This window comes from Thunnus thynnus, chromosome 4 (assembly GCF_963924715.1).
Source record: "Thunnus thynnus chromosome 4, fThuThy2.1, whole genome shotgun sequence".
Taxonomy (NCBI): Eukaryota; Metazoa; Chordata; class Actinopteri; order Scombriformes; family Scombridae; genus Thunnus; species Thunnus thynnus.
In genome coordinates, this window is record NC_089520.1 from 17,760,919 (window position 1) to 17,773,345 (window position 12,427).

Genomic DNA, 12,427 nt, shown 5'->3' on the forward strand with positions numbered 1-12,427 from the left:
CTCATGGTGATACAGTATCTTCTGGCTGCTTTTGTGGTGACCAACAATTCAAAAAAAGTAATTTATAGTGATACAAAGCACATTTTAGAAGCTGGTATTAGCAGATGTTTTGTATTATTGTTGATAAGCTGCTTGGACAATTGAGCCATTTTTAAATTGTTGTCTGTGAAGGTTCATCTCTATCATCCAAAAGGGGTGAAATCTGGAGGAAGTTGAATCAAAATCACAGGAGTGAAGTTTTAATTGAAGATATTTTGTGGTTCATCTCAACAGCTTGAATAGACAGAATTAAAATTGCTGTTGATTGATTTCCTTTCATTCGGAATAATGAATTAAGTTACAAATGTTAAGTACTGTTTAAAACACACAAACACACATGCATATTTTCAAAAGTAGATTTCCAAAATGGCCACCATGTGAACGAGGTCAATGGCACTGCAGTAACAAGATCTCAACACTGACAGACAAATGATAATGAATGATAGCTGTCTGAGTAAACAAGTGAAGAGGTGCCCTTGACCCGCTGTCTCCTTAATTTCGGTCCAGGGCTGCAAACCCCCTGAGGACTCCCAAGCCTCGGCCACATCTGGAGAGCACGTCCGCTCGGGTGGAGAAACTAATGCTTCACTTTCTCGCTCCCAAAACTGTCCGACCCTCCACAGCAACTTCACAACATCACACCTCTGTCTCATCAAAGCCAATTGTTTTAGCAAATTTAGTTTCTCGTTTGTCTTAACTAAGCCTTGAAGCCTCAACGCGCTTTACTTCAGGATTTCCTGTGAGCACACAAGACAGCAGACACCAGGGGAAATAAGCACAATGCTGTGATTACATCCCACCTCTCTTCTGTGGAGAGAATCATTTGAACCCGATTTGGTTTGTGAGGAGTGACAGGTAGACGCTGCTATGGCAACCAAACCAAAGCAGAGTCATATATAGCTCTTTACAGAAGCTCTGCAAGCATGTGTGCTCTCTCTCTCTTTCACACACACACACTCACAAAAAAAAACGCAGACAACTACATGGACTTGACATGAATATTAAAAGACTCCCTCCCATTCCTCTCTGTCACTTTGAATCTTAAGAAAACCTTCTCTTGTAAAAGCCATTACCATCTCGCTCTCCAACTCTGTCTCTAACTATCTTCAACTCCCTCGCCCTCCTGCTCTTCTTCTGCAGGTGGTTAGTGTTGATCACAGCCTTGCATGTTAATCTACATTTAATAATGATTAAAATCACCACCTCAAGAATGATGGGCTCTGTAAAATACTTGCAGGCCCAACAGATAACAATTACAAATGCTACACTAACCACTTTAACTACATGAGCCAATCCAATCAAGTTCCTAAAACATAAAAAAAAACGTTCAAGCCCAATGTACCACTCTGGCTCGCGCCTATTTTTATCCTGTCTGCCACATTTCAATCTAAAAAAAATTGGCTGCAGCAGCGACCGAGACACACAAACACACACCAGGATGAACACATGCATGCACTGTCTAACATGCACTCACCTACACACACACACACACACACTCACATTCATCACAGTGTGGCTGTCTTTCACCCCCCGCTGAGTGTTGCCCCCCTTTACACAGCAGACAGAGAAATGGAAGGGCTATTTATCAAGCCTGCCAAAGCATCCCCTACACTCAGAAAACTATCATTTACATACAGAAGATCTGACTAAAGACAATCAACAAGAAAACTCCACTCCTGGAAACCGAGAGTAGAGTTGCATAGTGGAATGAGCTATTTTAGATATCCAAGGTTCTTGAAGACACTAATGGTGAGTGGAAGCTAATGATTTGAAGACATTCAGCAGTTTCAGATTCTGCATCAGTGGCAGATATATTCAGCTACCATGGAGCAGTGTTTTGTTTCCCTGTTGCAATGACAAAGCAGCTTCTTCTCCATAGCAATGCTGATGGATGCTCATAATTATTGTAGTATTTGGAGCCATTTGTCATATCAAACTTATGGCAAAAACCATGATTTCTAAGAAAAAAAAGAAAGAAATAATTACACTTGATGGCCAGATATTAAACTTGTTATTATCCAGGAGACTACTGTGTTTCGATGTTGAGGAAATCTACAGTTGTTAACATTTGGGGGAGAAGTTGAGGAGGGAATACATTTCGCAGGAAGCATTCACAAAAAAATGTAAATTATTTAAGTAGAAGATTTCATCGTCTTATGTTGTCACTATCAGTAACTCTGGGAATTACAAGGCAATTGGGATGAAATGTAAAATGTGAACAAAACACAGAGCACAGGAGTTAAAACAAACTGTATATTAGATTAAGTATATGTCTGTATATTGTTGTAACAAGGCAGCAAGCCTCTGTTCACAGCATCTTAATATTGCATTACAGTACATCTCCCTCTTCCACACTTGTGATTCAGAAAGTTCCAAGTTTCAGCTCTGGTCCTGAACCAACCTTGCACACTGTTGTCAAGCTCTCTTCATCATTACTCAACTCAAATATATATACAGGCATTGAGCTTCCACTTTGCATGTTGGTTTGGAGCTTCACCAAAGACGGCTGAATGAGTAGATCCGCTCTTCCCCCAGAACAAATATTTAAATCTATAATTAAAATGCCTAACAGCTAAAGACTGGAATAATAAATAGCAGAGTGATTATGGTTTCATTTGGATGTTGTGCATTTATATCACCACAGGGGGAGATCCCAGCATTAATAAGTGCTTCAGCATGGGCTCGGCTTGCTCAGCTCAGAAGATATATTCAATATAGTGCCTTTCACTAGAAGCAATGACTTGTATTCCTCTCTGTGACATCATTAAAGAGTGGGGAGAGAACATTAAAAAAAAAAAAAAGGGCTGTGCTCTTAGATGCATGTGTTCACCCACACCTCCCTCATACATTTCCCTACTCCCTTGCTGTTGTGCCCTCTATGCACCCTCTCACCCTCGTCTCAAGAAAAGTCCAGGCACTTTAGAGACCCCCCTCTCTCCTTTCGCCTTTGAGTGTGCTAAAACAGCGCCCCTGCTGTGGGCGGCATACTGGGTTCTCTCCTCCCTCAGCTCACACTGCCAACCTCTTATCAACAAGCAAATAGAGAGAGTATGAGTGTAGAGTAACGGGAGAGGAGGAGGAGGACGACGAGGCAGAGGAGGACAGGGAGATAAAAAGAGAAAGAAACAGACAGGAAGGACACTATATTTAGCACTGGAGCTGTCGCCTTCTGTTTTTCTCTCCTGAATAATCATAGTTTGACAGCATGTATCCTGCAGAGCAGAGGTTGCTGGGATGCAGTACCCCCCCCCCCCCACCAGCAGCATCTCTGGAGAGAAAGTAGCAAAGTATTGTAATAATCGCTGCGGGCTTGCGTGCCACAGCCACCAAATATTACTCTGTGGAAACATTTTTTTTTGTGGCCTGACATTCTCTAATGGAGATAAGAGGGAAGAGAGGCTGTTTTGGATGACTGACTGTTGCCAACAGGTACAATGTTGCATGTGTGATGCATACCAGGAGAGCAAACTGCATTCAAGTACTGTATGTACGAATGAGCAGCAACGTGACTAAAAGACATTTATAAAAGCCTCTTGTCCTCCGCAGTTTCTTAGAATTTGAATGCATCTACGGTGCAGTAGGACAGGGAAAGTAAATGGCTGTGACAAACTTGTCACCATCATGTACCAATGATGTTTATCCGCTGGGAAAGAAAGTACATAAGCACAGCTGGTTGGTAGAAAGACACAGAGGATTTGAATTAAATGAATGCTGTATGTGAGGCGTTTAAATTGTGTACAACGGATGGAGCCGGTGCAAAAAACTTGTTTGCTTTTGTGGAGGAACTAGCAGACCAGTTTCTGCTTGTATCTCAAAAATAACCACATCAGTCATTGTTTATTTTATAGGTAACACTGCTACTAACTAACTAACTAAAAGACTAACTGGTGTCTTTTACTCCCTTGTTATGCTATTTTTCTTTCTCAACATTTCTTGTCATTATTCTCTCTTATCTTCAAAAATTCTGCCCCTCTAGCTGATGACGGAAATCAAATAGATTCCTAATGCTCTTTGATCCTGGCTCGAAGACATCAGAGTAGTAGGAATATGTCCATCCAGGCAGTGCTTGCTTAACATTTAAGCCATTTCTCATGCAAGCTTGTTTCAAATGACAGTAACTGATTCTGTCAAAGTGATGACGAGGATGTGGATGTTGCAGTTTTTAAAGAATATAAAAAGTGAAATTTCTGACGTAACTCTTCATTAGGCAACGCAATAACATTAACACCTCACACTAGATACGATTATTATCATTATTAACTACTACAAATGTATTCATTTATCACAACTTTCCTGATTGCACTGAGGCAATCTGCTAAGTATGTTCCACTGTGCGACGCATGTCTCATTATGTTGAACATCTGTCGAGGCATGTAATATAGTGTGATGCATGTAATATAATACACTGTAATGAGCAATGTGGTCTGTTGATACGACTAATTAATGACATTTTTGTAGCTAAGCAGCGGGAGGGTTTCTGGGTTATGAGAACAACGTACTCGCAGACTGACTGCATTTGCTGTCTCCCCAGTGATTAGACAATCACAGCAGCTGGTTTAATGCAGCCTGTTCACCTTTGTTTGAAGGAGACGGATCAAGACAATTGAAACCGCTAGTAGATATGTGGCACGATGCAGGAAAGCACCTTGTCTGTCAGGTTTGTCTGGACTTCAACCGGCCAGACTCAATATGTATACCCAAGTGTAGCCAGGGGTCATCTGCTAGCAGACAGGTTAGCAGTGCATAAGCTTTCAGGAGCTCATTGATTGCAGCGAGGCTCGGCTGAGGCACTTAGCTCTTGTCTCCAGTGTCACAATTACGTATAGAAGAAGTGAGTAGGCTGGGAGAAGTGCAAGGATATAACCTTTGCTTTCTAACAATCTCCGGGAAAGGTGTAACACCTCATGGAAAGACAAGTGTTATTATTACAACTTTCTCTTTCACCAGAGAAGGCAAAAGGACACCAACGGCAAAGGACCACCTACGTAGAGGGATGTCAGTCTGATATAACTTGAGGAAGACAAAAGGCTCTTCTCATGTATTCTATATACATAAATCTGCCTAATAGAACATAAGCTGTGGAGGATGAGGTCTATTGTTGTAGAGTCAGAAATAGAACAAGTTCAAACTCAGTAGCAGCTCCTAATTATTCAAAGAATAAAGGTGGAGGACATCTCGCATTTCTGATCTTAACCCTGAAAATTGTCAGGAGAGATGAGGCGATAGTAAAGTCTTTGTTCAGGCGACAATCATCGACCCGTTACGTGTTACAAAAAGACTGTTGGGAAGAGTGCAAAGGCGGAGGTAACCCTTCAGATTGTCCCTGAGAATTAGTCCAATTACAGGACTGCCTGGCTTTGTCTTTTTCTCTCCAGGCTTTTCTTCCCAGACCTAACCTTGCACCCAGGTGTTCCCCTGTGGACTTAAGAGGCAGAAGGAATAACAAAGTTAAACACTTTCAAATGTGCCTGAGGATTAGAGTAACAAGCTATTACTTGTTAATATGGTGCCATTCTCCCATAGTCTGAGGGGCAGTTAAACTCGGGTGTGACTGGCTTCTGTTTGAAGGGTCACAACCTCGCAGAGCTCCTCTCACTAAAATAGCATGTGATTACAGACCCTGTTTAAAAGTAAATATAGGAGTTCACAGCAGATGATCTAAGCCAGGCTCGTCCAGTCTTTACGTGAGAGAATATGCACATGTGACATTTGTTATTGTTCTCAGAGCATTTAATAATTGACAGTCTCATTTGAAAAAGTTATGTTCACAACCTCACCTATAACTCTGATTTAATGTACCAATGAGGAAAAGGTTGAAGGGTAGAATACAGAATGTTGTGGGTGTTTAATTCTACTTTTTATTTTAAACATACAATCCTTATTTTCAGAGATGCATTACTGCTTTGTGTCTTGTTTTTAAGTGTGTGTGACTGTGCATCTGTGTATGTGTGTGCTATTTCTCAACTTGTTTGAAGTCTGGGTTGATGATCTATCCCTAAACTCTTTGAATGGACATTCCTTTGGTCTTAGCCCCTGTTTGCTCTCTTGGTCCTTATCACAGTTAATAACTCAGCCTGAACTAACACACTCAGTAGTTACTTTAGGAACCTAAAAAGACAAAATTATCAGCTTAGGTTTCAAATGGTGGTTTACATTGTAAACATTTGTTTTTACAAAAACTGATGGTAAAAACTTACTGGATTATTGTGTTTTTTTTTTTTTTTTAAAGTGGAGCTAAATGTTGAGAATGAACATAATAAATGCAGAAAATTCACAGGTATATTTAATGTGATTACTGCATAAAGGAGAACAATGAAACAACTCATATTAATAAAAATATACCAGGAAATACAAATACCAGAGTGCTCAAATTCAATTTGAGCTGTTGTCACAGTGATGTTACATGTAATCAACATTTCAGCATGCAAATCCTTTAGCTTTTAGACACGTTGAGTTTCGGGAAAATTGACACATGATATAAAACTCACAGCACAAAATAGACACATCTTAAAAGCAGAGATTAATACATTGCAGTGTATGGTAATCAGACTTATTTTGGAATGTCAACATGAGCATTTCTGAGAAGATGGAAATGTGTCCCAGTACTGTATACTGTATATACCAAACAAGATATGATCATTTTTCTTTAGATAATATATTTTCTCTCATCCACTCTCTCTCTCGCTGTGTGTGTGTATATGTATATAACCCAATGTTTGTTGCTCTGACACAGGGCAATGATTTGAAAAGCAAAGTCTACATTTTGGATTTCAGCCAGAAGCAGCTAAATATCCTCCACCAGCCTCATAATATGCAAATAATCAGTGGAAAGTGATACAGTGTAACCTTTATGGATAAACATGTGAGGCTGGGTCACAGACAGAAGCAAACTCAACAGTGTTGTAAAAAAAAACAAAAAAAAAAACACAACAGATTCTATTAACTTCCACACTTGACAACCTACATTTGTAGCTTGTCATCTTTTGTTTCATCATCAAAATTGTAATGCTTATTAAAAATGAGCTGGATTATTATGTTATCATTAGACATTTATTACAACTGCACTAAATTCGTATGCCAGCACCAGACTGATATTATGAAACATAAAGCAAATGATTTGGTTAAGCACACTTTGCACATAAAAAATTAATAAAAACACATTTAAAGAGCTATTCCCAGCAGTGCAGTGCAAAACCAATACAATCAGGGAATGCACAGCTTATGTGCATTTCAGGTCTCTAGCTATCTCAAGTTGCTCCGTGAGGCATGAAGTAACCTCCAAATCTAATTAAAAACAAAAAGGAACTCGATTAAAAGAAATAGAAAATAAATGAACTCTTTTCTACAAAGTAAATGTGAGACCAGCGGAGTGTTAAATCCAACTCGATTAGAGACAGAGAGAAAGAGATGGGATTCAAGGGAGGAAGAGGCGGAAAACAAATAAGTAAGCAAAAATGTCTAAGAAGGAGGGAGAGACTGAGAGGGAGCAAATCTTCATTGACAAAGCCCTTCAATTTAGAGGTTTTATCAGCTCAACAGAAGACCAGGACGTGAGGTAAAAACAAACAAACGAAAGCAAATAAGTAATTTCTTCTATTCCAGGATTGAATAATTGTGGGGTTATTCTGACAAAAATGGAAACTCTTGACAGATCATCATAAAAAAAAGCACAATTTCCCATACGAGAACTCATTATTCATACATGAAACAATGCTATGACTTGCAGAGAAACCTCCAGTTCCCATTCAATTGTCCTAACTCTTCAAACTTTTGACATAGAGCTGAGATCTCAAGCATGGCGATCTCATGAAAACTAAGGGATCTGAACTTTTCAAAGGTTTATTAAAGTCAGAGGTAGGTATTATAAACCTCAAGAGCTTTACATGGACACGATGGCTACGCCGGCGCTGGAATGACAGAACACCGCAGACTGCACCACTGAGACCTATTTTAACAGGACAGTTCAACACACAGAGGGTCTCATGTGGCACTGGCAAACATTCATACCGTGCTGGATCTGGGCCTGAGTGTGTGCGCAGCCAAGTGTTAAATCTGACTTGATTTCAGAAGGGAGCCGAGGTCACACAAAGGCCTGTTTGGGGAACTAATAGCAGCCAGGCGATTAAATGAAGACATATTCTCTGAGCCTGAATAGTCAGGACAATCAGCAGCATCTCCTCATCCCTCTCATCACGCCTCTCACACCGACACACAATCAAACTCTCTGTTAAGCCCTGAGGGCACAAATGCCAGGCTTGCCAAGCCTTGAATTCAGCTGGTGCCAATAGTTTACCCATTCCAGTTATCGAACAAGACCAAGAAATCAAAGACTAATGACAGAGGTAAGTGTTACACCGACAATCAAATCTGCATGTCTTTAGAGAAACACAAACTGGGTCACAGACAGACGCAGTAGTATATCGAGCCAACAGTGTGAGATTGCCTTACCTTTGAAGGACAGGAAGATCCTGGGAGCAGAGAGGGGCTCGTTGGAGGTGGGCAGCGTCCCGGATGATAAGGCCAACAGGGCCAGCAGCCAGCACAGTTTGTCCCACAACATGTCCCTCTATTTGTTAACAGAGGAGAAGGAGAGTCCAGAAGCTGAGGGACAGAAAGGGACGGACATCAAACAATGAGCAGACACTTCCACCTCACACAGCAAACTGCAGCACTCCAGTCTCAGACACTGAGCTGCAGTAATAGTGCAACATATAGTGCAGTCTTGGCATACAGTAGCTTTTTAGTGCTGAAGTCTACATTAATTACAATCACAAGACAGAAAATCAAGCAGGGACAGAGACACAAAGCTAAAAACTGGATCTTTCTTTTATACACTTATATGTCTGTTGTGCATATTTTTTTTATGCTTAAAATCCTGAGCAGGTAATTCCATTTGGTTGTGCAATAAAGACGATAATTTCTGCTGAGGAACTTAACTTGAATCTGGAGTCCTTTCTGGAGTCTGGAAAGAAATTCTGCTGGTTCAGAATCTAATTTTCATCATCGCTGCGGCTGGGTTTTCTGGTGAACCTCTCATTGTAATATACATTTCATAACCATCCACATAATTCTTGCTGGGGTTTGCCTGTGTGTGCTACACGGCAACAGTCTGAATGGACGGAGTCTCCTTCCAGCTGGGAGAGCCAGAAGGAGCCTGCGCTGCTGCCAGCACCACCGCGCCACTCTCTACAGATCGGATCCTCATTTTCCACACCATTATACTATTGAAACAACAAGTGTTTGAGATTAATACGTATCAAGAGTTAAAGGATTATTATTACTCCTTACAGCAAATATTGAATTTCACCCGTAGCACATGGAGTTGCTCGTTAAGCCGCGGCGCGCACTGTGTGCTCGCAGATTGAATCACAAAGCGCATCAACATGCTGTTATCCGCCACAAAGGGAACTGGAGATAATAATACTCCCATAAAAGGATCTGAGGACTCAAGTTATCAGTGTGCGGCCGAGGTGGCACAACTGTGGTCATTGCAAGCACAACTTTGCCTCGAAGAAAAGAAATAACTGAGACAATAAAACAACTTTAGCGCGCAGTGCTTTGCTGTAATTATCCATGCATGGCACTGATCTACTTGTAAACGTGGATCTGAGTCTGAGGTCAAACTGTCAGTCAGGGTTCGAGATCAAGTTCCACATTGAGCCCCAAAGGCAAAACTCCAAAGCAGGCCGTTAACCAAAATAAAGCGTGACTGGGCTCTGAGTTATGAGGACATGCATGAACCACGTGACATTTATAGGCTGAGGGTACCTGGAATTTAAAATTATGAAAAGTACTGAGGACTATAATGGCAAACATATCCTAACTATGAATGGCAGATTTTTCAAGTAGCCTAAAGCATCAATATGCAGCAAAAACTTTCAGTACCCCAAAACACACACACACACACACACACACACACACACACACACACACACACACACACACACACACACACACACACACACAAAGAGCTATGGCAATATTTAAAAATCTTTTAAAATCTATATTTGAGAGTATAGCTCATTTAAAAACTACATGCCAGAGAACACAAACCTACTCATAAATATTAATACCGAAGCCTGTTGCTTAAAATAAACCATTCAAAATATTCAAGACTAAATCAACAAATCAATCAATGAATAGGTCTGTTGAACTTTTAAAATATAGATAAATTTATTAGAGCTTTCTATCCTGCACATGCAGCGCAGGGCATTATTCCTTTTGCTCGACCCACGTCTCATGTGGCTTCCTCTACTGATGTATGAGCACATCTGTCTCAACAGGAATCATTAATTTGACTTGTCATGTATAAAAAACGACATTTGCATTATGAACCTACCTTCTAGTTACGTCCTGTGATAAAGCTGGTCAACATTTAAAACCATCCACCCAGATCCTTTGAGCTCCTCTGTCCGCACGCAGGAGTGCCAGTGAATCCGCTGCAGATCCTGCACGATTATCCCAGAGCCAAACAAAGCTTGGATAGAAATTAACTTGACGCAGCCGCCTTAACTTGAAGTGCTCTCTAAATCGCATCAACAGATTCTGTACTTTCCACTGGAGGAGGTCGGAAACAAAGAGTTGTTCCTGGAGATGAGTGGCGGAGGAGGTTCAGCCGTGCGCGGCGGCGCTCAAGTGTGTAGTGCAGAGGGGAGGCTTCTGCAGGTGGATAGATTGAGGTCTCCCGGCAGTGGACACACCCATGGGGGAGGGAACCTACCTTAGCATCCCTGCGCTTCGTCCACGCCCAAAAATTAAAGATAAAACAAGTCTGCGGTGCATCTTCTTGCACTCCAGAGGGGCTCAAGAGGTAAACTCGATTAAAACAGTGGAGAACAAACTGTACAAGTGGTGTAAAGAGCTGCAGCAGGAGAAGATATGTAAGTGATTCCCTTCAAGAGGAGGAGGAGGAGGAGGCGTTGTCCAAAAATGTTTGCTTAAATCATAAAGATATTTTACCTTAAAAAGTGGAACCTATGTTTAAGTCTCCTTAAACACGCCTTTAAAACCTTCTCTTTTTGCATATTTGTGCATGCACTCAAGTCTCTGTGATCAGTAATTATCATACCACATCTTTCATACCTTCAGACTTTTCTGGAATTTTGGGGTTTTCATAGTTTCCAATAAAGCGTGGGAACACAGTTGCATTCAAGCTACTGCTATGTCACTATGATTTGTTACCCTGAAAATGATAGAAAGTGTTGAAATGATTGAAATGCTGAAATGAAACCTAAAACCCATAGTATGCTAAAATTCTGTCATTTGTTTTCATTTGTTTTTAGCATTTGTCTTTGTGATGAATAAACAGATGTGACAAAGATTAAGATAAAGATAGATTAAGACGAAAAACTTGTGAGGAAGCAAGCACAGGCACACAGACAAGTTCAATTTTTCTGTAGAATTCAAAAACAGTAACATTTCCAAGTCAAATATCCCTATAATGACTTCATTGCAGAATACACATACTGTCTGTAATACAGGACTCATGGGAACTTGTCTTAAAATGATGTAGGCTTTATTTTATCTGACGGAGGCAATATATTTTGCTATGACAAATTCACAACCATGCAACATGCTTCCAAATTGCAACATGAAGCACTGAACTCAGATGTTACAGAGCCATTGGGGATGTTTTTTTAGAAGGAGAACTGTTATTTTAGATGTCCAGAGAAATCCAGTGAAAGCTTGCTTCACATGGCCATGCTTAAGTCAAAATAAGGCTGAGATCATTTCACAACTTGATTAGCCTGTGACTGCCAGCTACTGATTTTTTATTTGCTTGACTTCAGAGCCACAGAGAGTTGTGCTGACAAGCTTTCAGATGCCAGGACTGAGCCAAACCATTGTTCAGTATCTTCTGGTGTTGGCACTCTCACAGTATGTGGAGCAGGGTTTGCCTTTTGCATGAAGTATGAATCACTTACTATATTTTGACTCGGGTGGAGAAGAAAGAAAATCAAGCCGCCAACAGTTGAAGATGAGTCGAAGCGTTTTTATTTGATACTAACAGCTGCTGCATAACAGGAATGTGGCTGCACTTTCACATAAGAAACTGTTGAAAAGTGGCCAGATGCAGATAAGGCAGATTTCCTCCAACACCTCGACGACCTGACAGAGGAACACTGGCTCTGGCCTCAGATAGGCATCAGATATTCATGGGCAAATGGAGCCTTAAATCTTTTAATCTCACTCGATCCCTCCCCTGATCACACTGGCTTATTTTGCTTCTTATCCAGTCAACGCACAGCACAGCTGACGCCCTGTGTGCATGCTTATTATTCCATAAATGTTAAATACAGTAGCTTAGGTTTCATGCAGTCGTAGAGACATTACAATTGCAATGTATAAAATCAGATAGGAATTTGGAGGATACTTCTTTCATTTAATC

At 40.8% G+C, this 12,427-nt stretch overlaps 1 protein-coding gene across 2 annotated transcripts in view; it reads right to left on the minus strand.

Moving 5' to 3' along the window:
• sema3fa (sema domain, immunoglobulin domain (Ig), short basic domain, secreted, (semaphorin) 3Fa) overlaps window positions 1-10,883 on the minus strand; it is a 48,871-nt gene extending 37,988 nt beyond the window's left edge. For both annotated transcript variants that reach the window (XM_067587090.1, XM_067587089.1), the window contains exons 1-2: window positions 10,379-10,883; window positions 8,488-8,640 (exon numbers count right to left, since the gene is read on the minus strand). In XM_067587090.1, the coding sequence (XP_067443191.1) occupies window positions 8,488-8,599 (112 nt within the window). In that variant the 5' untranslated portion in view covers window positions 8,600-8,640; window positions 10,379-10,883. The remainder of the gene's footprint in view (window positions 1-8,487; window positions 8,641-10,378) is intronic.
• Between the last annotated feature and the right edge of the window lie 1,544 nt (window positions 10,884-12,427).